The sequence below is a fragment of the Balaenoptera physalus genome (assembly GCF_965194825.1).
Source record: "Balaenoptera physalus genome assembly, chromosome: X".
In the NCBI taxonomy this organism is placed as follows: Eukaryota; Metazoa; Chordata; class Mammalia; order Artiodactyla; family Balaenopteridae; genus Balaenoptera; species Balaenoptera physalus.
In genome coordinates, this window is record NC_138903.1 from 67,980,130 (window position 1) to 68,008,108 (window position 27,979).

The following is a 27,979-nucleotide window of genomic DNA, read 5'->3' on the forward strand; positions in this document are numbered from 1 at the left end:
ATAGGCATGTGGGTTGTTGTTGAAAGAGATAGGGTAAGAAACAGTGAAACCATGAGGAAGGCCGGTATACAGTCATTATTTGGTGTTGAACACCCTTTAGCTCTCTGCTCTTTGAATTTCTTGCACGAATGAAGTAAAAACTAAATGAAACTTGAGTAATGTCTTCTGCTCAAGGGACTTACCTTTGGTCTGTGTAAATATGGTTTCTGTGGTGAGACACCAAATGCACTCAACTTCCTCTTTCAACAACAAATTTGTCAGTTATCAGTAAGCTCCGTGCCACCCAGACTTAGGCTTTTTCGCCCCCAGCTCCCTGCAAAGAAACAAGCCCAGCAAGGCTCCAGGGTAAGTTATAGCTTAATATGTGGGAATTGGTATAATTCCATGTGGGAAGATTGGTGCGGACATGAAGATCCGGGACAGAGACAGATGTGAGACCAGTGTCCAAATTGAAAATGGTCCCTGGTTTCTTATTTCAGACTTATTACAGCAGGAGCAATCGTGATTTCCCATGAGTCTGACTAGAGTACAAAGTTAGGGTTAATGCCATCAGTCCCCACCATTATTCCAGGAGCATGGAGTCTGTGATGCAGCTCAGTCTTTGCTGAGGGTTCTTTGTTTCTTCATCAACAAGGGAAGATGGCACAAAGTGGTAAGAAAAGAGTATGGTCAGTGAGATTCATTGGGACAGCTTGACCTATTCAGTCAGAAAAAGAGGATTTGGATTTCTGCTCTGTATAAATTATCTAGTTGCTTAGTGAAGGAACATTTTTATGTATAAGCTCCTTGCTTTGGTAAGCTTAACTTTCACAGATACAGCAACAGATAGTAAATTCTCAGGAGAGAAAGAAAGAAAGTCAGATCATAGATTTTGGAGCTGAAGGAGCTCTTAGAGATCCAAATCCCTCACCATACAGATGGGAAAACTGAGAGACAGTGAAGTGAAGACATTTAAGATCACCCAGCTAGTTAGTCGCAGAGCTGGAACTAGAACATGTGTATTCTAAATTATGGTCCCTTTTTCCTACAGAAGCCGGTATCCCCCAGAGAATACTGTAAATATATTTATCACTGTGTTGGATTTTAGGTTAGGAAAGGAGAAAATATCCCAGATGACAAAATCTGTTGAAATGATTTCAAAGTCTGTTCAGAGGCATTTCTCGATCCTTTGAAAGCTGCTTTTTGGCCCAAGTTCAGACCTACTGGATAGCAGAGCCCAAAAAAGAGGCACCTATCTTTTCAGTAATTATTGTTCTTATTACGTTGAGTGCTAGCAGTCTCTCTGGTTCTGAGACAAGATGACTGAGTCAAAAGGAGACTTCCAGTTGGGTAATCCTTCAAGGTGGACTGTGCCACAACAGTTGGTACCAGGATCATTTGGATAGAATGATAACAAGCTTTATTGTGCTTTTTGGGTGGAGTAGTCTCAGTCCCAAGGATCCTGCAAGTGGGAACATTTTTATTTTGGTTTTTCAAATGGACGCGGGAGTCCTTACCATTTCTATTAACTGAGGAGTTTATCCCTTAGCTGTGACACAGTAAAATTATTCACTGTTGAAAATATGTGATAGGTTGATATATTGAGGCTGAAAATAGCCTGAACTATACTGAGAATCAAGTCATGCATTTGGGGTAATTATCTTTGGAATGGTTCCTTTTGAACAGAGGGCCTTCTTTGAACAAAACAGTTCCTTTTTGGGCTCAACTGGAAAAGTTTTTGTGTTCAAGTTGTGAAGACTGCTCAAATCCTGGCAGTGGTGGAGCACAGGGCTTCAAATGAGTAAGCATACTTCTGGATGGTTTTGGGTAGCTTTTCACAGCTAGTTGTGTTTGAGGTAAGTCAGTTGATGTCCTAAGAGGCAGGACAGTCTATGGACCTAATAAAGAGGACAGAACTGTCTTTGTGAAACCATCTTTTCTAACTGTTCCAACAATCAGAGCAATGACTGGCAGGAAGTCTATGCTTTATTTAAAAACTTTTGCTTAAAAAGTCTCTTATATTTCAGGTCGGGATATTTTATATTTAAGTGTTCATCTAGTATTGATTCACATGCATCACAGGCAGAGTGATGAAGTATATGAACCAACACACAGAGAGACAAAAAGTTTTGGTTCTAGCTCAAGTTCTGCCAATGATTCAGTTTTGACCTTGGGCAAGTTGCTTTATTTTTCTGGGTCTCAGTAGCCTCACCTATAATAAGGGGGGGAGGGGTTTGAAATAGATGGTCTTCAATTTCCTTCCTAGTAATACAAATGTTTGACTCTAGGCTCCTTGTGCCTGAGAAGAGCTGCATATCATGAAGTGGTAAATAATGGGACCATAGTAGGGAAATCTAACTACAGTGAACCTTCTGGAAATACAGTTTAGATCTCAAAGGGAACTCAGTAATCTTTGCTAAGGGCCGTTATACTTCTTTCAGAGTAACGTCATCATGAGAGCTTCAACTTTTAGAGCACAGGCAAGTGTTTTGTAAATAATTTCCTTTTTTTTCAAATGATAAGATGCAAACATACAAGGGAGCGAGTTCTGAAATCTGATTTCCACAATGACAGTGTCACTCAATCAATATTTCTCAATCTTTTAAGTACAAAGTTCCATTTGAAAAACAAAAATCTCACTAAAATGTTATTGTGGACTTGCTTAACTAGGAACCAGACCTTGGACTCCTAGAAAAACCTATCCCATCACATTGACATTTTCCAAATACTGTAGGCCCAACAGCCAAAAAGATTTTTTAGATCTGCACTCTCAGCAGTTTGTATTATATGGACAATAATTTTGATTTCCAAATATATTTACTGTAATAAGGAATTTTCTTTTCAAGTAACACATGTTTTCCACTTTTCTACTTTAAGAATTATTACATTAGTCTTACTAAATATTTCTCACACCTATGCTTTTGGGGAGATTTTCTAAACTCAGAAAAGTACAGCATCCAACCAAAGGCTCATGGAGATTACTCTCTGTACAAGTAAAGTGGAAATGAACTGAGATTTATTTAACGTATACGGTGTACCAGACATTAAAATAAATACATTTTCTACTTAAAGATGTACATTTTCTATTTAATCTTTACAATGATATATGTTGCAAGCACTATGATCCTAATTTTATAAATGAGGAAACTGAAGCCAAGACATATGAAGTGAGTCTTTTCAGGCTAGACAGCTGATAATTGTGTCAAGATATGAATCCAGGTCTGCCCAAAGAACACGATTCTTTCCATCTCCAAAATGCTGCCCCAAGTACAAAAATGATGAATAATTAGGCCTCCTTCTTACCTGATTAAAAATCCAGTAAAGATGCATGCAGGGAAGTTCAATTCCAACTTTAAGATATTAGTTTGTGAATAGTCTAATTGCTTTAATTCATTTTAAGGGCAAAATAATTTTCACTTCTAATATATGGGAAAAATGTCTAGACTTGCAGAATAGATACAAACTTTTGTGTTTCTGACATCAAGCCAGGTTATTTACAGTTGATTTGAATTAATTCAGGAAATGGCAGAGTTCCAGATTCCAGTTGCTCTTCTTTGGCTGTGGTTATGAGTGATTGAATGAAGGACACCATGGTCATGGGTATAGGACTGGCTTGGGTAATTCATGTGAGACTTCTGTGGTTTAAATAAGAAGAAAAAGTGGGGAAAAAGACAAGTTACATTCCCAAATGGCCTGTAGATATTTTCCCCTGGAGAGTGGGAAGGGCCTCCATCAGCAACATTTCTCTATTTAATTTTCACTTCTCCTCCCAAGATGACAAGCCCACATACTGGCCCTATTATCAAAGAAAATAGAAGACACAAATTTGGCAGACATGTTCATTTAGTGGTATTAGTGACTTAATGATGAGGGGTGAAAAGAGGGAGAGGACCGAGAGGGTAAAACTTTATAGAGCTGTACTAGGACAAGAGCAGTTACTTTGATGCCAGAAGCCTATGTTCTACACTCTTCACTCTGCCACTTGCATAGCATTCAGGTAAATGTGATCACTTCTTGGAATCTCAGTTTCCTGATCTGTAAAATGGGGATGACATTCTCTGACCTAATTTGTTCTATATATATATATATATATATATATATATATATATATATATATACATACATTTAATAATGATTAACAGCAATTATAGATGTAATAATGATGTGTAAAGTGTAAATCAGCAGGTAGGTTGAGATGGTGGCAGCTGTATCAATGATGGCAGTGGCAGTGCTGATGGTATTAGTTAAGGATGGGGGTTTAGAGGAGCCAGACCCGTAATGTCATGGCAAGTTAGAGCAGAAGGTAGTTAAGATGGTCCAGTTCATATTGTCTTATTTTAATAATGAGGGAAATGAAACCCACATAAGGGAAAGAGATTAGCAGGACAACACAAAGAGACAGAATTTGAATAGTTACTAGAATCCAAGTGTTTTAGCTCCAAATCCAGTGTTCTTTTTAATAAATTCTACTGCTTGAGATTCCCCATCCTATCTGTCTTGTTATATTCAGCTCACTACTCTTATAAATACATTGTTCCAATACTCTATCCATAGATCTATTATGGTTTGGGTTCATAGGCAAAACTCGTTAAAGATCTCTGGTTTTGATACTACCCTACACTGACATCTGGTGGGCAATCATTTGCCATATATGTATAGTTATAAAACTGCTAGAAATAGAACCAAGATTATTAGCTTCTTCATCTTTGAAGAGTGGTCTTATCCACAGAAATGTTACCTTAAGGTATTTCTGTGCAACAAATTGTTTGCAGAGAAGAATTTTAGCTGTCTCTGCACATGAAGAGCCTCATTATGACTGAAATTGTAATAGCTGTGACTTTGAGAAAGAAACTTTATCCTGCTGAGCCTTCATTTTCTGATCCATAAAGGGGTATAATAATAATTAACTCAGAGTTCTCTCAAAGATCAAAGATAATATATTAACAGCGCTTAGCTAAAAACTGACAGGATGCATGGGTAAACTTTTTGGACTTAGTATTTCACTGAAACTTAGGAGTCTGGTACAAATTCTGATGCCACCATCAAATAAGTTCATTTTGGCTGCAACTTTGTGAAAGCACAGCATTGAGCTAGTTCGTTGGGAAGTGAAGCTGCTTTTGGGTAGACATTATTGGTACCTATGATGTTCTTGGACTCAGACATAGTATGAGTCATATTTAGTGACATGACATACCTTTGTGTTCTTAGACAAAATTTAGTTATTTCCATAAAGTCAAGGGTTTAATGACAAAATTCTCACTTAACTTTATGGGATTCCTGCTGGCTTTAAAATAAAAGGTTGGGATTACAGGCTTTGGAGCTTTTAGATTTGTTAGACTCCAACCTTATTATCCTTGCCTTGACCATATTTTCCTCAGTAACAAAGGGTGAAAAACTATTGCTGTTGTTCAGGAGAGTAGCTTATGGGAGAGACATTAGAAATAAAACTGCCTAAGGCTCTGCTAATATGTGCCTATTCTCCATACTCTTACCTTTATAAACCAATGTGTATGAACTGAGATCCTACTACATGCCTAACCCTCTGCTAAACAAAATGAGGGATATAAAAGTGTAAGATACAGTCTTCCCTCATTGAGACTACATTCTTATAGTGTAGCCTATAAGTCCAGTACAAATACAAAGAAGGAAGAAGTCAGAATAGGTTGCCCCATGCAAGGAAAAGATGAGAGTTGAGATGGGATCTGAAGAGAAGAGTAAAATATTTACTTCTGAGATGGGATCCAGGAGAAAGGAGTTTGATGAAGTTTTAGTCATAATTTTATACCAATCTTCATTATCAAGAACATCCTTAAAGCTACACATTGAAAGTGAATCTTGTTAGCTCAATCATGGTAGCTGATTTTCCTGCTTTGATTATTAGATTAGAAGTCTGTGCTGGTCATTCCCTTTAGGGTTTAGCTCCCATTACAGACCCCTCTTTCAAGAAAAGAGGCATCTCTATGAAGGTACCGGCCTTTGATGTAGGCAGTGTGTACCCTGGATAGAGCACTGAACATTGGATAAACCAAGAGGCATTTACTTCTTTAAGGATGGTATTGGAGGCACTGGGAATTTAGCCCTTATCTCTATCTGGGTGGTTCACAGTCATAGAACTAGGAGCTCAAGTATATACTAAAGATATGGTATTTTCACAGGTTATAATTTTGCCTGGGTTGTATTTTCTGTGTGGTCCTGCTTAGCTGAGTTGGTTATGCAACACCAGTGAGGTTAAGTCTTTAGGATTAATCCCCACATGAGCCAGTTAACATCAATTTTTTTAATAGTGCTATATATTTAGTCTTGTTCTAGGGTGAGAGAGAGAGAACAAAATTTAGGGCATAAGCCCTGACTTCACAAAGCTCATAGCCCAGTGTAGAGAGATTCATAAACAGATAAACAATAAAAGAGTTGTCATAGGGCAGAATATTTCCCCAATTAAAATATTTACTAAACGATTATGTGCTAATTATTCTGCTAGGTTCTAGAGATTTAAAGATGAGTAAGGCATGCTCTTTGGCTTCAAAAATGCTCATAGTTTGCAGTGAAGTTCAATGATTTTAATGTTAGAGAAAGCAAACCATCTGAAAAGTCAGGAATTTATGAAGCTTGGCAGAGAGTACAAATTTGAAAAGTTCTCGAATAAGGAAGAGTTTACTTTTGACTCAGAGTGTCAGGAATAGTGAATGCTGTGAGCTGCTAATCTGAAAGGGCTTTGGAAAAGTACAAAACTGTGATATCCATGTATAACATTTCACATGTTTTATAAATGAAGTTATCTTTGACTCCTCAAGCAGTCTCCCAAACTGGTCAATTCCATATCTGACTTTTACTTGAAATTCTAATATTCATGCCATACCAGGTCAGAGCTTTTTTTTACTTCCTTGACTGTTGGAATAGTAGGATGATCAATTATTCTGTTTGTCCTGGACTGTCACCGAAAATCTTACGTGCTGGGAAACCCTCAGTCCTAGGCAAACCTGGACTGTTGGTCACCCTACACACTCACAATTAATTTGGACTTCCTGTCTCTGGTCTCCCAATCCATCTTCCACACTGTTGCCAGAGTGATCTTTCTAAAACACAAGTATAGTAATATCACATCTCTTCCCAGAATCCTTCAATAATTCCCCATAAAACCCTCCATGATCTAGTTGCTTCTACCTTTTAAGTTGCTTTTCCCTTCCACTACGTTCTCCCACTCTAACCTCCTATTCCACCTTCCCCACCATCTCATCCTGTTTTCCAGCTGGTATAGAACACCTATTCTTCCTTTCTATGGGTCATTCATTTTTATACTTTGAGAACTTTAAATGCTATTCATTCACCTCTGAAACTCTTTTTTCATCCTTTTTTCCTACAGCCTTCCCACTCCAGCTGCTTATTAAAAGTGAATTTATCCTTCAGGATAAACTCTAATACTCCTCTTCTGTGCAGGATTCATTTCTACTTTCACAGAAATTTCTTTGTTATCCCTTTCATGGCACATTTAAAAATCCATTATGGTTAGTTATTCTTATGTCTTTTTCTCCTTAAATGACTATAAACTTCTTGAGGACAACAATCATGTATTATTCTTCCTTGAAATTTCCCACCCCACTACACTATCTTCATCAATTAACATATCAAATACACATATAGCAGAATGTCCCTTTGCTGGATAAAATTATGAATTGCTAAATCCCAGATGAATGGTATTGATAATACCAAATTCAGCCTTTCTTGAAGAGATGGGACTTGACCACAGCTTTGAAGGGCAATTTAGATTTAAATACAATAGTGTATAATTCAGGCAAAGTAAGGTTAACTTTTATCTCCTCCCCAGCCGCCATCAGCATTTTTTGCTCTAACGCTGTCCCTGTAGTGACAAATAAAAGAATGCAGATAGCTTGACACAAGTGCCATCTTCTCTGGGTCGAGGTGCTCTATCTCTCATAATTTAATAGAAGCAGCCCGACATGGTTGAAAGAACGTTAAGTAAGAGGCGTACAAACCTGACTTCTGGTCCTAGTTTCACCATATTTTAACCCTGTGACTTTGGACAGGGTACTGAGTTGTTCTTGAATGCATCTTTTTGTCAGCTAAACAGTATGGTAGGGGTATTACTGATATCTGTCCTGCTTACCTCACAGAGATGATGCTGTGCCAACATGAGGATTTCTTATCACCTATGCCATTCACCTCAGTTCTTGTCATGCATTGGTTGTGATGTTGGAAATTTAAAAACTATTTTCTCCACCAGACCAGAAGTTTCTCAGGGACAGAGATTATAGCAGATGATTCTATATTCTCCATAGAACCTAGCACAGAATTCATAGTATGATGCTTATTAAATATATATTGATTGAGTGTTGGCCTCCAAGGCAGCCAGAGCCCTCAAAAGGCCAAAGAAAAAAGTCAATACACAAGTTATTTTCCTTTTATGCTTAATTTCCATGTGGAAAATTAAGCTCTGGGGACTACAGATGTTGCCTCTCACTCTTGTTCCAAGTCCCGCATGTAGGTGGGTAGGAAGCCATTTGCTGATGAGATGAGGCAGGTATATCTTTCATTTGCAGAATGACAATCAACAAAAATAAAGGGTTGAGAAGCTTTTGGAAGAAGATTACAAGGACTACCCTCTCCCTGAGGTCTAGATAATAGTGTTGATGGTACTCTGAGATGTTGGGCTGTGCTGGTTTCTACCTACAGGATATGTCTGACCACCTCTGATTCTAAATTGAATATTTTGCTCTTTTCTCAGGCTTCTGAAGGCATGTCTTTTCTGAGTTGTAAAGGGTAAGTGCAGCAAATATTGATGATAATAGCCCAAATCAGAAGACAACTTTTGAGGGAAATAGCAAGCAGCAGAGATATTGGGCTGGCCAAAAATTTCGTTTGGGTTTTTCCATAAGCTCTTACCCAATATATTAGTTGACATATCAGGGTTTGCATTTGTACTTAATGATTCCAAATAAGGACTTTAAACTATTTTGTATGCAATTGAATCCAATTATATCACTTTTCTTTGGGTGCTTACTAAGTCACAGGCTAAGTCTTGGCTATATGGTCATGAACAGAAAAGATCTTTTTATGGCACTAATAGAGCTAACAGCACAGTGAACGAAATAGTCAATAAAAAGTGAGCAAACATCTAAATTACAAGTGTTGATGCTATGAAGAGAAATTGCACGGAGTGTGAGAGTATGTAATGCTATGTAGGATGACCTAAATAATAGTGGCAGTGAAGATGTCTCTGACCTGCAAATTGAGGTTAAAGGAGCCAGACATGTGAAAAAGAAGGAAGATAGTTCCAGACAGAGGAAACAACGTGTGCAGAGGTTTTTGTCAGGAAAAAAGCTTGGCTTATTCTAGAAACTGAAAGCATCTCAGTGTAATTGAAACAGTAGTGAATGAGGAAAAGAATGGCATGAGGTGATGTTAAATGACACGGGAATGGCCTTCAAGCCATGGTGAGAAGTTTGGCCTTAATACAACAGAGAACCAGCAAAGGATTTTAGACAGGAGAATGACAAGATATTTCAAAGAAAAACCACTTAGGCCACAGTGGGGAAGAGGTTAGAAAGGGTTAAGAGATGACATAGTCCCTGCCATCAAGGAGTACAAAATCTAGTTAAACAGAAAGACATGTTAACAGAATTTCAATGTGTGTGTAGTAAGTGCCATGACAGAGGTAAGGGAGTATGGAGACAAGCATGGGTTTCAATTCTTATATACCACCTCTACACTATGCAAGTTTTGTGACTTTGGCACAACTTATTTAACCTCTCTGGGTCTCAGTTTTCTCATTTGTAATATGGAAATAATCATTGAGTTGCTATAAGGATTAATGAGATAATATGTGCTTAGCCTGTAAATAAATGGTAGCTCTCAATAAGCAGTAGCCATAATTAATGTTAATGTTAGGCACAGTATGGGGATGAACTGCAGGAGACAAGACTGGGGTGCAGGGAGTCCAGTAAGGCATCTTCTACAATAATCAAGAGGAATGATGACAGTGGCCTGGGTTAGAATGGCAACAGTGTAAGGGGAGATGGATTGGAGATAGATTTGAGAGCTTTAAAGGAGACGGAATCACCTGGTTTCTGATTAGATATGGGTGAAATATAGTGATAGGAGTTGGATGAATTCCCAGTTTCCATCTGTAGTGTCTGGGAAGAGAGTCATGGCACAGACAGAGAAGGGGAGCTTAGACTCAAGAGTGAATCACCAATCTTGTACCCTTTCCTGAGAGAGGAACCAAAAATATGTCTAGATTGAAGGGAAGAAAGGCTAGTATCACAGGGGGCACGAGCCAACCAGAAATAGTCAATAATAGAGCCAGAGCCAAAGAGAGAGACACAGAGACAGAAGCAGGGGCAGAGACTGAGAGAAGGAACATGTTCTGACTTTGGCCCTTCCATTCAGCCTTCTCCTGTTAGTGGCTTCTTTGGTTGTTCTCCTTTCTAAAATTCCAGTAGTGTCACAGATTGTTAACAGGAAGCTAAATGTTCCCTGAGAGAATTTATATTTTCACCCTACCCCCAAAAATTCCCCCAGTCTCCCATTACCATGGGGGTTTTACATTTAATTGTCACCAGACATATTTGGGGAAAAACCCTTCCTACCTCCTCTTCAGTCTGGAGAAGAAAAAAGATTTTGGAAAGCAGGTCATGCAAATCTCTAAACTTGAAATAAACTGAATTGCAGAAGCATAAGAAACCACAGAAACAAATTAAATTGTGAACATGAACTCTATCTTGCTGTTCTGGCCTAATAGGACTCTGTTATTTAGCACAGAGGTATGAAAACAACCTGTCCCATTAGTAAGTGAAATTTTCTGTACCAGTGAAGCAGAAACAAATATCCATGTTTGTAAAGTGCAGAAGTGGAAGTGTGAATTTGGTGGGTGTGAGCTGTTTTTAGTTCTTCGAACTGTAATGCACTTGATGTAGCCTCCCTTGCTCTCTCACAAGCCTATGCACAGATAATAGATAATAGTAGAAACAGGATCAATACTGAAGTAAAATGGAAATAATCACTGGGCTGCTATGAGGATTAATGAGATAATATGTTCGATAAAATGTGAGATAATATGTGAGATAAAAGTGGGTGGTAAGGAGGGGTGAGTGACATGTTTGGGGACAGATGTTTAGTTATATCCTGATGGCATAGCTAGAGCAATTCTAATGTTACAAAATCATAAGTTCCTACTATGGGGTTAGAAAGGTTCTGCCATAATGTGCCCTCCAGATATCACAATGATCCTCATTCTATTAAAAAGTCCCTCCTGAGCAGGGAGAGGCAAGTGGTATAGTGGAAATAGCACAGACTTTGGAGCAAGTCAAGCATGGTAGTAAGTTCCATTTTTTAACTTTGTTCCTAAGACAATTTACTGAATCTCTCTGAACCTCAGTTTCTCTTCTGCACTATAAGAATAATAATAGTAACTTAACGATGGTTGTGAGAATTGAATTATGTAATGCATGTGAAAAATTCCATTGCAGATTCTGGGGTACATCATTGATAGACCATTATAATTATTTCCTTTCTTTTCACCTGTGAGTACCCCTCTACCTTTGTTCTAAGTCATACATACACAAGTAAGATGACTGCATGACTCTTTAGGATATATCACAGATAGGTCAAATAGGGAGTATAAAAGGAGGGAAAATGAAAGTACTCTTTAGAGTAATGGTAGCTTATAAAGTTGACTCTCTTTTATCTGTGAATTAATCCTTTGGGGTTCTGTTCTTTTATCACATTTCTATTCCCTAGAGTAGGACTTAGAATGATATAGGAAGTCATTCTGCTACTTATGAAGAGAATCTAAAAGAGGCCACTCCTTTGTTTTTGTAAACATACTTAAAACAAAACAAAACGAAAACAATACCAACAACAAAACTCCACCTGAGGAAAACCTCAGTACTTTGTTTTTTTCCAATTCTAGCTCTAAAGGCAATAAACATTCCTGCAGTATGGACAGAAGCTATGTTTGTAAAATTTGTCTTTGAGAGGAAAACAAATGATGGACAGAAGGGTGTGTGTAAAGATTAACCACATTTTCCTCCTATTTGAAGTCCCAGATCTTTCATTTAGTAGATTTGTGGCCTTAATAAATCCCTCTCTGGGCCTTGCTTCTTCTACCTGTATCATATGGTGGCTGAATTAAATGTTTTTTAAAGGTCCTCTTCAGTCTAAAATTCTACAAATAAAATAACAAGGTTGCTGCTGTCCTGCCATTCTTATTTGCAAACAGCCTGCAAAAATCCATGGCCAGACCTTGAGAAGCCCTAAAAATTATTGTATATTCCCCATGTCTTACATATAATACACAATAAAAACTATACTAAAGCATAAAATAAATTAAGGAAGTCTGAAAAACTTTCTCATTATGATGAATAATGAAAAAAATATTAAATCTTAAATTGTTTCAAAAAAATGATTTTGGTGGCCTATTTTGCTGGTACCTTAATCAATGTTCACTGTGGCTGTTGGATAATCTGCCAAGACATGATGTCACACCAGTACAGAATTCCCCTTAGATAGAGAATAGGTCTCTTCCCTTCCCAATCACATAAGGGAAAATATCCTGGTTCAGCTTCTAAATCCATATATTACTGAAAAATTTTATGTAAATTTGGAATGAAACCTAAGCTAAGAGAAAGAGAGAAAATGCATGAAAACCACCAGCTATTGTGATAGAATAATAAGGAGGTAATATTCCCAAGCCATGAAAATCAGCCGGGATACTGGTAATGCAGGCTAAAGGAGGCAGATCTGTTTTCAAGGTGCTGTGGTGCCAAGTTAGGAAGTCAGGACCCAGTGAGCAAGGTGGCAGACAAAGGAGAGGCAAGAAGACCTGAACAACAAGACTGGATTTCTACCATTGCAATTGGGAAGTAGTGAACAGTGGTCATCCCAAACAGAGCTTGAGGCAAGAGAAGTCTTGATACAAAAGAAACAGACTCAAATATCACATTCTTTTTCTGTGGTTAGAAAAACAGACAGAATATTTCAGGACTTCCTTACCTGCAAGACACAGCTCTGACAATCTGGTAGGGCAAGGCAGTTGGATGACAATTCCATGGTTCTCTAACTGATTCACTGGGTGACCTTGGATCAATAGTATATCTTCCTTGAGCATCCTCTTTTTCATCTGTAAACAAATCCCTTCTAATTTTAATATCCTATGACTCTGTAGGTATAAAAACAAATCTGGTGATACCTCATCGTAGTTTTGATTTGCTTTTCTCTAATAATTAATGATGTTGAGCATCTTTTCATATGCTTGTTGGCCATCTGTATGTCTTCTTGGAGAAATGTCTGTTTTGGTCTTCTGCCCATTTTATGATTGGATTTATTTTTTTAGTTGAGCTGTATAAGCTGTTTGTGTATTTTGGAAATTAAGCCCTTGTCAATTGCATCATTTGGAAATAATTTCTCTCATTCCATAGGTTTTCTTTGTGTCTTGTTGATGGTTTGCTTTGCTGTGCAAAAGCTTTTAAATCTAATAAAGTCCACCTTGTTTGCTTTTGTTTCCATTACTCTAGTACATGGATTTGAAAAAAACTATTGCTACGATTTATGTCGAAGAGTGTTCTGCCTATGATTTCCTTTAGGAGTTTTATAGTATCTGGCCTTACATTTATATCTTTAATCCACTTTGAGTTTATTTTTGTGTATGGTGTTAGAGAATGTTCTGATTTCATTCTTTTACCTGTAGCTGTCCAGTTTCCCCAGAACCAATTATTAAAGGGATTGTCTTTTCTCCATTGTATATTCTTGTCTCCTTTGTCATTAGGTTAATTGACCATAAGTGCGTGGGTTCATTTCCGGGATTTCTATACTGTTCCATTGATTTATATGTTTACTTCGTGCCAGTATCATACTGTTTCATTACTGTAACTTTGTATCATAGTCTAAAGTCAAGGAGTATGATTCCTCCACCACCTTTCTTTTTCTTGTTTTTTTAAAAAAATCTTTATTGGAGTATAATAGCTTTACAATGGTGTGTTAGTTTCTGCTTTATAACAAAGTGAATCAGTTATACATATACATATGTTCCCATATCTCTACCCTGTTGCGTCTCCCTCCCTCCCACCCTCCCTATCCCACCCCTTTAGGTGGTCACAAAACACAGAGCTGATCTCCCTGTGCTATGTGGCTGTTTCCCACTAGCTATCTATTTTACGTTAGGTAGTGTATATATGTCCATGCCACTCTCTCACTTTGTCACAGCTTACCCTTCCCCCTCCCTATATCCTCAAGTCCATTCTCTAGTAGGTCTGAGTCTTTATTCCGATCTTGCCCCTAGGTTCTTTGTGACCTTTTTTTCTTCTTATATTCCATATATATGTGTTAGCGTACTGTATTTATTTTTCTCTTTCTGACTTACTTCACTCTGTATGACAGACTCTAGGTTTATCCACCTCACTACAAATAATCGAATTTCGTTTCTTTTTATGGCTGAGTAATATTCCATTGTATATATGTGCCACATCTTCTTTATCCATTCATCTGTTGATGGACACTTAGGTTGGTTCCATGTCCTGGCTATGGTAAATAGCGCTGCAATGAACATTGTGGTACATGACTCTTTTTGAATTATGGCTTTCTCAGGGTATATGCCCAGTAGTGGGATTGCTGGGTCGTATGGTAGTTCTATTTTTAGTTTTTAAGGGACCTCCATACTGTTCTCCAAAGTGGCTGTATCAATTTACATTCCCACCAACAGTGCAAGAGGATTCGCTTTTCTCCACGCCCTCTCCAGCATTTATTGTTTCTAGATTTTTTGATGATGGCCATTCTGACCAGTGTGAGATGATATCACATTGTAATTTTGATTTGCATTTCTCTAATGATTAATGACGTTGAGCATTCTTTCATGTGTCTGTTGGCAATCTGTATATCTTCTTTGGAGAAATGTCTATTTAGGTCTTCTGCCCATTTTTGTATCGGGTTGTTTTTTTTTTGATATTGAGCTTCATGAGCTGCTTGTAAATTTTGGAGATGAATCCTTTGTCAGTTGCTTCATTTGCAAATATTTTCTCCCATTCTGAGGGTTGTCTTTTCATCTTGTCTATGGTTTCCTTTGCTGTGCAAAAGCTTTTAAGTTTCATTAGGTCCCATTTGTTTATTTTTGTTTTTATTTCCATTCCTCTAGGAGGTGGATCAAAAAGGATCTTGCTGTGATTTATGCCATAGAGTGTTCTGCCTATGTTTTCCTCTAAGAGTTTGAAAGTGTCTGGCCTTACATTTAGGTCTTTAATCCATTTTGAGTTTATTTTTGTGTATGGTGTTAGAGAGTGTTCTAATTTCATATTTTTACATGTACTTGTCCAGTTTTCCCAGCACCACTTATTGAAGAGGCTGTCATTTCTCCACTGTATATTCTTGCCTCCTTTATCAAAGATGAGGTGACTATATGTGCGTGGGTTTATCTCTGGGCTTTCGATCCTGTTCCATTGATCTGTATTTCTGTTTTTGTGCCAGTACCATACTATCTTGATTACTGTAGCTTTGTAGTATAGTCTGAAGTCAGGGAGGCTGATTCCTCCAACTCTGTTTTTCTTTCTCAAGATTGTTTTGGCTATATGGGGCCTTTTGTGTTTCCATACAAATTGTGAAATTTTTTGTTCTAGTTCTGTGAAAAATGCCAGTGGCAGTTTGATAGGGATTGCATTGAATCTGTAGATTGCTTTGGGTAGTAGAGTCATTTTCACAATGTTGATTCTTCCAATCCAAGAACATGGTATATCTCTCCATCTATTTGTATCATCTTCAATTTCTTTAATCATTGTCTTATAATTTTCTGCATACAGGTCTTTTGTCTCTTTAGGTAGTTTTATTCCTAAGTATTTTATTATTTTTATTGCAATGGTAAATGGGACTGTTTCCTTAAATTCTCTTTCAGATATTTCATCGTTAGTGTATAGGAATGCCAGATATTTCTGTGCATTAATTTTGAATCCTGCTACTTTACCAAATTCATTGATTAGCTCTAGTAGTTTTCTGGTAGCATCTTTAGGAATCTCTATGTATAGTATCATTTCATCTGCAAACACTGACAGCTTTACCTCTTCTTTTCTGATTTGGATTCCTTTTATTTCTTTTTCTTCTCTTATTGCTGTGGCTAAAACTTCCAAAACTATGTTGAATAATAGTGGTGAGAGTGGGCAACCTTGTCTTGTTCCTGATCTTAGTGGAAATGGTTTCAGTTTTTCACCATTGAGGACGATGTTGGCTGTGGGATTGTCATATATGGCCTTTATTATGTTGACGAAAGTTCCCTCTATGCCTGCTTTCGGGAGGGTTTTTATCCTAAATGGGTGTTGAATTTTGTCAAAAGCTTTTTCTGCATCTATTGAGATGATCATATTATTTTTCTCCCTCAATTTGTTAATATGGTGTATCAATTGATTGATTTGCATATATTAAAGAATCATTGCATTCCTGGGATAAACCCCACTTGATCATGGTGTATGATCCTTTTACTGTGCTGTTGGATTCTGTTTGCTAGCATTCTGTTGAGGATTTTTGCATCTATGTTCATCAGTGATATTTGCCTGTAGTTTTCTTTCTTTGTGACTTCTTTGTTTGGTTTTGGTATCAGGGTGATGGTGGCCTCGTAGAATGAGTTTGGGAGTGTTCGTCCCTCTGCTATATTTTGGGAGAGTTTGAAAAGGATAGGTGTTAGCTCTTCTCTAAATGTTTGACAGAATTCACCTGTGAAGCCATATGGTCCTTGGCTTTTGTTTGTTGGACGATTTTAATCACAGTTTCAATTTCAGTGCTTGTGATTGGATTCTTCACATTTTCTATTTCTTCTGGATTCAGTCTCGGAAGGTTGTGCATTTCTAAGAACTTGTCCATTTCTTCCAGGTTGTCCATTTTATTGGCTTATAGTTGCTTGTAGTAATCTCTGATGATCCTTTGTACTTCTGCAGTGTCAGTTGTTACTTCTCCTTTTTCATTTCTAATTCTATTGATTTGAGTCTTCTCCCTTTTTTTCTTGATGAGTGTGGCTAATGGTTTATCAATTTTGTGTATCTTCTCAAAGAACCACCTTTTAGTTTTATTGATCTTTGCTATCATTTTGCTTCATTTCTTTTTCATTTATTTTTGATCTGATCTTCATGATTTGTTTCCTTCTGCTAACTTAGGGGCTTTTTTGCTTCTCTTTCTCTAATTGCTTTAGGTGTAAGGTTAGGTTGTTTAATTGAGATGTTTCTTGTTTCTTAAGGTAGGATTGTATTCCTATAAACTTCCCTCTTAGAACTGCTTTTGCTGCATCCCAAAGGTTTTGGGTTGTCGTGTTTTCATTGTCATTTGTTTCTAGGTATTTTTAAATTTTCTCTTTGATTTCTTTAGTGATCTCTTGGTTATTAAGTAGTGTATTGTTTAGCCTCCCTGTGTTTGTATTTTTTACAGTTTTTTTTCCTGTATTTGATATCTAGTCTCATAGCGTTGTGGTCGGAAAAGATACTTGATATGATTTCAATTTTCTTAAATTTATCAAGGCTTGATTTGTGACCCAAGATATGGTCTATCCTGGAGAATGTTCCATGAGCACTTGAGAAATATGTGTATTCTGTTGTTTTTGGATGGAATGTCCTATAAATATCAATTAAGTCCATCATGTTTAATGTATCATTTAAAGCTTGTGTTTCCTTATTTATTTTCATTTTGGATGGTCTGTCCATTGGAGAAAGTGGGGTGTTAAAGTACCCTACTATGATTGTGTTATTGTAGATTTTCCCTTTTATGGCTGTTCGTGTTTGCCTTATGAACTGAGGTGCTCCTATGTTGGGTGCACAAATATTTATAATTGTTATATCTTCTTCTTGGATTGATCCCTTGATCATTATGTAGTGTGCTTCTTTGTCTGTTGTAATAGTCTTTATTTTAAAGGCTATTTTGTCTGATATGAGAATTGCTACTCCAGCTTTCTTTTGACTTCCATTTGCATGGAATATCTTTTTCCATCCCCTCACTTTCAGTCTGTATGTGTTCCTAGGTCTGCAGGGGGTCTCTTGTAGACAGCATATATATGGGTCTTTTCTTTGTATCCATTCAGCCAATCTATGTCTTTTGGTTGGAGCATTTAATCCATTTACATTTAAGTTAGTTATCAATATGTATGTTCCTATTATCATTTTCTTAATTGTTTTGGGTTTGTTATTTTAGATCTTTTCCTTCTCGTGTTTCCTGCCTAGAGAAGTTACTTTAGCATTTGTTGTCAAGCTAGTTTGGTGGTGCTGAATTCTCTTCCTGTTTGCTTGTCTGTAAAGGTTTTAATTTCTCCATCAAATCTGAAAGAGATCCTTGCTGGGTAGAGTAATCTTGGTTGTAGGTTTTTCTCCTTCATCACTTTAAATATGTCCTGCCACTCCCTTCTGGCTTGCAGAGTTTCTGCTGAAAGATCAGCTGTTAACCTTATGGGGATTCCTTCGAGTGTTATTTGTTGTTTTTCCCTTGTTGCTTTTAATATTTTTTCTTTGTATTTAATTTTTGATAGTTTGATTAATATATGTCTTGGCCTATTTCTCCTTGGATTTATCCTGTATGGGACTCTCTGTGCTTCCAGGACTTGATTAACTCTTTCCTTTCCCATATTAGGGAAGTTTTCAACTATAATCTCTTCAAATATTTTCTCAGTCTCTTTCTTTTTCTCTTCTTCTTCTGGGACCCCTATAATTCGGATGTTCGTGCATTTAATGTTGTCCCAGAGGTCTCTGAGACTGTCCCCAGTTCTTTTCATTCTTTTTTCTTTATTCTGCTCTGCAGTAGTTATTTCCACTATTTTATCTTCCAGGTCACTTACCCGTTCTTGTGCCTCAGTTATTCTGCTATTGATCCCTTCTAGAGAATTTTAAATTTCATTTATTGTGTTGTTCATCACTGTTTGTTTGCTCTTTAGTTCTTCTATGTCCTTGTTAAACGTTTCTTGTATTTTCTGTATTCTATTTTCAAGATTTTGGGTCATCTTTACTAACATTATTCTGAATGCTTTTTCAGGTAGACTACCTATTTCCTCTTCATTTGTTAGGTCTGGTGGGTTTTTGCCTTGCTCCTTCATCTGCTGTGTGTATTTCTGTCTTCTCATTTTGCTTAACTTACTGTGTTTGGGGTCTCTTTTTTGCAGGCTGCAGGTTTGTAGTTCCCGTTGTTTTTGGTGTCTGTCCCCAGTGGCTAAGTACTGTTCAGTGGGTTGTGTAGGCTTCCTGGTGGAGGGGACTAGAGCCTGTGTTCTGGTGGATGAGCCTGGATCTTGTCTTTCTGGTGGGCAGGTTTACGTCTGGTGGTGTGTTTTGGGGTTTCTGTGGGCTTATTATGATTTTAGCAGCCTCTCTGCTAATGGATGGGGCCGTGTTCCTGTCTTGCTAGATGTTTGGCATAGGGTGTCCAGCACTGTAGCTTGCTGGTCGTTGAGTGCAGCTGGGTCTTGGTGTTGAGATGGAAATCTCTGGGAGATTTTCGCTGTCTGATATTATGTGGAGCTGGGAGGTCTCTTGTGGACCAGTGTCCTAATCTTGGTTCTCCCTCATGAGAGGCACATCCCTGATGCGTGTCTAGAGCAACAATAGCCTTTCATCCACATGTCTCAGAATAAAAGGGAGAAAAATTAGAACAAAGAAAGAAATATGATAAAATAAAATAAAATAAAGTGAAATAAAATAAAATAATGTTATTGAAATAAGAAATAAAAAAGTAATTATTAAGAAAAATTTTTTAAAAGTAATCATAATGAAAAAAACATAACAGACAGACAAAACCCTAGGACAAATAGTAAAAGTAAATCTATAAAGACAAAATCACACACAGAAGCATACACATACACACTCACCAAAAGAGGCAAAGGGGAAAAAATAATATATGTTGCTCCCAAAGTCCACCTCCTCAATTTGGGATGATTCGTTGTCTGTTCAGGTATTCCACAGATGCACGGTACATCAAGTTGATTGTGGAGATTTAATCCGCTGCTCCTGAGGCTGCTGGGAGAAATTTCCCTTTCTCTTCTTTGTTCACACTGCTCCCGGGGTTCAGCTTTGGATTTGGCCCCGCTTCTGTGTGTAGGTCGCCTGAGGGTGTCTGTTCTTCACTCAGACAGGACGGGGTTAAAGGAGCAGCTGATTTGGCGTCTCTGGCTCACTCAGGACAAGGGGGAGGGAGGGGTACGGATGCTGCGCGAGCCTGCGGCGGCAGAGGCCAACATGGCGTGGCACCAGCCTGAGGTGCACCATGAATTCTCCCTGGGAAGTTGTCCCTGGATCACGGGACCCTGGCAGTGGCGGGCTGCACGGGCTCCCAGGAAGGGAGGTGTGGATAGTGACCTGTGCTCACACACAGGCTACTTCGTGGCTGCAGCAGCAGCCTTAGTGTCTCATGCCCATCTCTGGAGTCCGTGCTGATAGCCGCGGCTCGCGCCCATCTCTGGAGCTCATTTAGGTGGGGCTCTGAATCCCCTCTCCTCACGCACCAGGAAACAAAGAGGGAAGAAAAAGTCTCTTGCCTCTTCGGCAGGTCCAGACTTTTTCCCGGACTCCCTCCCGGCTAGCCGTGGCGCACTAGCCCCTTCAGGCTGTGTTCTCCCAGCCAACCCCCGTCCTCTCCCTGTGATCCGACCGAAGCCCAAGCCTCAGCTTCCAGCCCCCGCCTGCCCCAGTGGGTGACCAGACAAGCCTCTTGGGCTGGTGAGTGCTGGTTGGCACCGATCCTCTGTGCGGGCATCTGTCAGCTTTGCCCTCCGCACCTCTGTTGCTGCGCTCTCCTCCGTTGCTCCGAAACTACCCCCCTCTGCCACCTGCAGTCTCCTCCTGTGAAGGGCCTTCCCAGTGTGTGGAAATCTTTCCTCCTTCACAGCTCCCTCCCACTGGTGCAGGTCCTGTCCCTATTCTTTTGTCTCTTTTTTTTCTTTTTTCTTTTGCCTTACCCAGGTACGTGGGGAGTTTCTTGTCTTTTGGGAGGTCTGAGGTCTTCTGCCAGCGTTCAGTAGGTTTTCTGTAGGAGCTGTTCCACATGTAGATGTATTTCTGATGTATCTGTGGAGAGGAAGGTGATCTCCGTGTCTTACTCTTTCACCATCTTGAAGCTCCTCCTCCAGCACTTTTCTTTCTCAAGATTGTTTGGCTATTCTGAGTCTTTTGTGTTTCCATGAGGTATCACCTCACACTAGTCACAATGGTTATCATCAAAATGTCTACAAATAATAAATGCTGGAGAGGGCGTAGAGAAAAGGGAACCCTCCTACACTGTAGGTGGGAATGTAAATTGGTACACCCACTATGGAGAACAGTATGGAGGTTCCTTAAGAAAATCAAAAATAGAGTTATCATATGATCCAGCAATCCCACTTCTGGGCATATATCCAGAAAAGCCAAAAACTCTAATTCAAAAAGGTACATACACCCCAATGTTCATAGCAGCACTATTTACAAAAGCCAAGACATGGGGGCAACCTAAGTGTCCATCGACAGATGAATGGGTAAAGATGTGGTTGTGTGTGTGTATATATATATATATATATATATATATATATATATATAAATCTTAGCCATAAAAAGAATGAAATAATGCCATTTGTAGCAACATGCATGGACCTAGAGATTATCATACTGAGTGAAGTAAGTCAGACAGAGAAAACCAAATATGATATGATATCACTTCCATGTGGAATCTAAAACAATGGTACAAATGAACTTATTTACAAAACAGAAATAAACTCACAGACATAGAAAACAAACTTACAGTTACAAGAGGGGAAAGGGAGAGAGGTATAAATTAGGAATTTGAGATTAAGGGGTATAGATTGCTGTATATAAAATAGATAAAAAACAAAGACCTACTGTGTAGCACAGGGAACCATATTCAATATCTTGTAATAACCTGTAATGGAAAATAATCTGATATAACTGAATCACTTTGCTGTACACCTGAAACTTTGTAAATCAACTATATTTCAATTAAAAAAAATCTGGGTGTCAGCTAAAGAACTGGTTAACCATTATACCCTTTTTCTTTTGTTTTGTTTTGGGCAGGGATCATAACTTCACGGCTTACCTTGATGAATATACTGAAATATTCAAGATGGGCAGCAACAGTACCAGCAATGCTGAGACTCACTGCAATGTCACTAATTTGACATTTCAATACTCCCTCTACGCCACCACCTACATCCTCATATTCATCCCTGGTCTACTGGCCAACAGTGCAGCCTTGTGGGTTCTGTGCCGCTTCATCAGCAAGAAAAATAAAGCCATCATTTTCATGATCAACCTCTCTGTGGCTGACCTTGCTCACGTGCTGTCCTTACCCCTCCGGATTTACTATTACATCAGCCACCATTGGCCTTTCCAGAGGGCCCTTTGCCTACTGTGCTTCTACCTGAAGTATCTCAACATGTATGCCAGCATTTGTTTTCTGACATGCATCAGCCTTCAGAGGTGCTTCTTTCTGCTCAAGCCTTTCAGGGCCAGAGACTGGAAGCGTAGGTATGATGTGGGCATCAGTGCTGCCGTCTGGGTCATCGTGGGGACTGCCTGTTTGCCATTTCCCATCATGAGAAGCACAGACTTAGCCAACAACACTGAGTCCTGCTTTGCTGATCTTGGTTACAGGAAACTGAATGCAATGGCTTTGGTTGGGATGATTACAGCTGCTGAGCTGGCAGGATTTGTGATCCCAGTAGTCATCATTGCATGGTGTACCTGGAAAACCACTATATCCTTGCGACAACCACCAGTGGCTTTCCAGGGAATCAGTGAGAGGCAGAAAGCACTGCGGATGGTTTACATGTGTGCTGCAGTCTTCTTCATCTGCTTCACTCCCTATCATATTAACTTTATTTTTTACACCATGGTAAAGGAAACCATCATTAGCAGTTGTCCCATTGTCCAAAGCTCACTGTATTTCCACCCTTTTTGTCTATGCCTTGCAAGTCTCTGCTGCCTTTTGGATCCAATTCTCTACTACTTCATGGCCTCAGAGTTTCGTGACCAACTATCCCGCCATGGCAGCTCCATGACTCGTTCCCGCCTAATGAGCAGGGAGAGTGGTTCATCAATGATTGGTTAAAAATAAAATAGCTCTTTGATTATGGCTTTGTTTAACTATGTTTCCTGGCTTTTTCCAAAGGTGAAAATGACCAGCCAGACAATTTCGTTAATTGAACTTTGGGAACAACAGAAATAGTTGTGGTCACAGGGATGTGATGGTGGAGGGAGAGTGTGAAAAATGTGGGAGAGGAAGGGAAGATGGGAGTTGTATGTTTCCTCTTTGAAATTCAAGGCACTTTCTTACTTAAGAGATCTAGATCAAGGCTTTACAGATGTTTTAAACAAATGGAAATTGGATATTTTATCTTAAACCTTTCTTTAGTAAATGTGATGTTGTTAATGATACAATAAATGCATGAATCTTTTCCAGAATTTAAAAGCAAATCTCTTTCATACGAAGACCATTATTTGTGAATGAAAGCAAAATATCTCCAGTCTTTCTAAGTGATAAATGCACAGGCAAGGGGGTGTGAATGTTGAAGCAACATGTGCATCAATTTTAGGACACAAACCTCTTATTGAATAAAGGGCATAGGAATTTGTTCATTCATTGAAAATATATTGGATGTCTATTGTATTCTGAGTTACCACTTTCTTGGGTACTTTCACATATAGCATCTCATCTAGCTCTTCTAATAAAGTTGTGGAAGATTCCAATACAAATGAATAAATGGAACCTCAGACAGATGAAACAACTTCCCTGGAAATAATCAGTGGTGAGTCAAAATTTGTCCTGAATACACCACATATGCTTAAGTTATTGCCTCTATTTATGTTATTATTACTAGGTTAATGCTAAACTTGTTTTGAATGGTGAAAACACAGACTAAAGTTAAGCCATCCAAGACCAAGACCATTTCTATACAATTTGTCGAAGATTATTTGAAAAGTCTGTGGCTTGTGGGGATGGTGTGTCAGGCTTCAGGTTGCAAGGTATCAAATAATAAATAGGTTGTTCTAATACTGTTCCAAACTACAGAGTCCTGATGATCAGGGGTATAAGACACACAAATAGTTCATTATTAACACAAAATATACTTTAAGTCTTAATGTTGGTAATATAAACCCATAAATGGAAGAAAGAAAAAAATCTATAAGGCTGGAAGATAAGCATTCTGTAAAATTTAGATTTTTTTGAGTTCACCCAACCTTTCTTCTTAAACATTACTATGCATCACTCTGAACAGATTTGTGTTTATTAAGAAACTTCTCTGTGAGCAGAGCTTACAGAATTGTATTGGAAGCATAATGTTATCACATCATGAATGAATGGGAGAAAAGTGTATGTCCTCTTTCTGGCAATCTTATCTTCATTTTTTTTTTAAAGGTTATGGCTACTGTTTCAGAATTACTATGGAGGTTTTAAATACAAGCAATCCTCAGATTCTCAGGTTGGCATTTATGAAGCTCAATCCATCACTCTCATTTTTTTTTTATTCCTGCAGTTTAAGTAGCATAGACACTTGGTGTGCAGGGAGGAGAAGGGAAGTGGTAGTCCTCAGATATCCACTTGAATACAATGTCTATGGAAAAGGAAGTAGGGACAACTGAAAAAGGAGGAATTAAAAGGGAAAAAAACATGTTTTCTAGGGAAGAAGAGAGTTCTGTAATTGTAAAGTAATGAAACTGTTTTTTTTTGTGCTTTATTAACCAGCATCTAAAGGCATAGCCTAAAGAGGGTTTCCAGATATGCATAGGCAACCCTACTCTAAGGAGATTATTTTGAAAGAAACCCACTTGGAACTACACATCCTGTTATCTTTGTGAACAAAAGGAACCTCAGTTCTAAATAGTCACACTTCATATTCCCTCTTTTCACGTTGTTGACAAGAGGCTGTGCTTCAAGCACCAGATTTGTGGGTTAGTGAACAAATTAAATTTCATCTGTCCACCATTAAAGAGGAATCTTTGGGCCTCTTCTGACATGTGAATCTCCATTGTAATGAGAGAGAAAAAGATAACTTCAAAACAAGCAATGATTCGTTCTTGAATTTTAAAGGCTGGTTTGCCTTATATAATGTTAGGGGGAAAGGTGACAGTGCTTGATATAATGAAATAACAGCTCAAGAAATAGATGAGGCTACTTTAAGGTATTACAATGACCAGTTTGAACAAGGACATTCTGTGAGACAAAGAGGATAGCAGAACATATATCCTTGAATCAGCTTTTCAAGAAGTCACCCAAAAAATCTGTACATTTCCCAAAAATCTCTGTAAGACGCCTATCACAATCCAGTTATAAACCATTCAGAATCTCATAACCTTAATGAAATACTCTTTAGTTTTGTGATAGTTTTGGTTTAAAAAAAGGAAGGGATTTTGAGGAATACAGTAAAGTTGTACAATAATCTATATGATCTTAAATGCAGTTTATGCATGATTGGTTATGCTGTTTACTTTTAGAAAGCTTTAATTACTAGCACAGACTATAGATATAGCATTTATCATAGATTAAATTGATAGATAATCTTTATGGAACATGAGGTCATTTTTATAAAAAAATTAAGCATCATTCTCTTATTTGAAAATTGAACTCACTTATTATAAAACTGCTTCTATAAGAAAATCAGTTTCTCCTCACATGCTTTTGCATGTATTCCAGGAATGTAACCCACCATAAAAGTAAGGTACTGCTTAAATAGAAATTTTAAACCACATTCCTCTTTTAACTAGTAAGTAGTTTGGGTGTCATATTAACTCTTTAGAGGTAATACTGTGCCTTTAAGTACATTAGAAACACAATATGTAATTACAAGTAAAAGTATGCTATTATTCTCTAAGGCTTTGAAAGAGTTAATTAATCTCCCAAAGTTCCAAATTTACCATCAATTAATAATTTAGTTATTTTCACTTCCTGACGTTTTAATAATTAACCACAGTTTTGTTTTTGGAACAGGAAATAGGTTTCTTTTTTTTTAATATAGGTATTACTTTGTCCAAGTAAACTGTGCAGAATTTGTAAAGTAGGGAGGGAACAGTTGGTTTACAGAAGCTGAATTTCAAACTGGATACTAAGGAGAAAGATAGAGAGTAGCAAAATTTCAGGATCTGGTATCATAGACTAGCAGATTTCCTGATCTTCTGGAGTTGAGGGGGGGCAGATTTCCTTGATCTGAGAAATTGCATTTGAACTTGGTCTTACATGATAGAAAAGTTTGAAAATTGTTTTTAAATACCAAAGAAGAGTAAGCATTCTTATTGGAAATCCTCCTGAGCTAAGGAAGGAAAGAGAAAAAAAGTGGAAGGTGACTAATACTGAATACTATAGTTTGGCTAGAACTATATGAGGGAGCAATAGGTAATGAGGCTATAATGAGGCTATGTAGAGGCCTAGTTCTGGTTCAAGTCCCTGAACTCACCTCATCCTAGGGACACACCAAATCTACAAATATATACTGAAGAGTTTCCTTTGAAAAAAGCCAAAAAACCCAGTGGAGGAACCACTTCACATTGAAAAGTGAGACAGAAACCACATTGAAGAAGGTAGGAAAGGCTAAGACACAACCTCCTCATAAACCCTACCCCCACTATGGTGACCCACAATCAGGAGGGAATTCAAAACACAGATCTTCAACTTGAGGAGCAAAGGGTCTGTATCTGACGTTGGGCATCCCAACTTTTAATGCCCACATCTGAGAGATGAGCCCCTCCCAAACATCAGGCTTTCAAGACCAACAGGACTTGAGCCCACAACATCAGTGGGGATATGGTGAACTTAAAAATGGCTCTTAAAGGCCTCACATAGATCTCACCTGCTCCAGGGCCCAGCACAGAAGCAGCCCTTTGAAAAGTGCTTAAACTTTCTGTGAAAGGGACTCAGTTGCAAATTCTAAAGCATCAGTCTGAGGGTCCTGCTGGGATACTCTCTGGGGATGGAGGCTGGTGGATATCATCTTCCATGCTCTTCCTCTGCCTTGCTAAAGCAGGAGCCATGCGATTTTTTCTTTTCCTTTTTCCTTTAAAAAAAATTTCTTCTTTTTTTTTAACTTTGCTTTTCTTTATATATTTTTTCTTTTTGGCTTTCATTTTCCTTTCTTCTGTTTTCTTTTCTTCTCCTTTTTTTCTTTTCTTTATGTTTTCTGGCAGGTGGAATCTTTTTTTTTAACATATATTTTTATTTTTTTAACGTTTTTATTGGAGTATAATTGCTTTACAATGGTGTGTTAGTTTCTTATTTATAACGAAGTGAATCAGTTATACATATACATATATCCCCATATCTCTTCCCTCTTGCATCTCCCTCCCTGCCACCCTCCTTATCCCACCCTTCTAGCTGGTCACAAAGCACCAAGCTGATCACCCCGTGCTGTGCGGCTGCTTCCCACTAGCTATCTATTTTACATTTGGTAGTGTATATATGTCCATGCCACTCTCTCACTTTGTCCCAACTTATCCTTCCCCCTTCACATATCCTCAAGTCCATTTTCTAGTAGGTCTGTGTCTTTATTCCCGTCTTGCCCCTAGGTTCTTCATGACCTATTTTTTTCTTTTTGTTTAGATTCCATATATATGTGTTAGCATACAGTATTTGTTTTTCTCTTTCTGACTTATTTCATTCTGTATGACAGACTCTAGGTCCATCCACCTCACTACAAATAACTCAATTTCGTTTCCTTTTATGGCTAATATTCCACTATGTATGTGTCACATCTTCTTTATCCATTCATCGGTTGATGGACACTTAGATTACTTCCATATCCTGGCTATTGTAAATAGAGCTGCAATGAACATTTTGATACATGACTCTTTTTGAATTATGGTTTTATCAGGGAATAACACCCATTTATGATAAAAACCCTCCAGAAAGTAGGCATAGAGGGAACTTACCTCAACATAACACAGGACATACATGACAAACTGACAGACAACATCATCCTCAATGGTGAAAAACTGAAACCATTTCCACTAAGATCAGGAATAAGACAAGGTTGCCCACTCTCACCACTATTATTCAACATAGTTTTGGA

The 27,979-nt window shown here is 38.1% G+C and overlaps 1 protein-coding gene across 2 annotated transcripts; it reads left to right on the forward strand.

Annotated features, from left to right (window-relative positions):
• The first annotated feature begins 279 nt into the window (after positions 1 to 279).
• Positions 280 to 23,047, forward strand: P2RY10 (P2Y receptor family member 10). 2 transcript variants are annotated; one of them, XM_082447431.1, is made up of 3 exons: positions 328 to 345; positions 8,720 to 8,754; positions 21,996 to 23,047. In XM_082447431.1, the coding sequence occupies exons 2-3, from the start codon at positions 8,732 to 8,734 to the stop codon at positions 23,029 to 23,031; spliced, it is 1,059 nt and encodes a 352-aa protein (XP_082303557.1). In that variant the 5' UTR covers positions 328 to 345; positions 8,720 to 8,731; the 3' UTR covers positions 23,032 to 23,047. The 2 variants fall into 2 exon arrangements, with proteins under 2 accessions (XP_082303556.1, XP_082303557.1); XM_082447430.1 differs by lacking the exon at positions 8,720 to 8,754 and having other exon boundaries at positions 280 to 345.
• The last annotated feature ends 4,932 nt before the right edge of the window (positions 23,048 to 27,979 follow it).

Excerpts from the sequence above, each read along its gene's own strand:
- P2RY10 (XM_082447431.1), top strand. The coding sequence starts at position 8,732 with ATGTCTTTTCTGAGTTGTAAAGG. Across the intron at positions 8,755-21,995 it reads TCTTTTCTGAGTTGTAAAGG|GGATCATAACTTCACGGCTT; the intron begins GTAAGTGCAGCA and ends TGTTTTGGGCAG.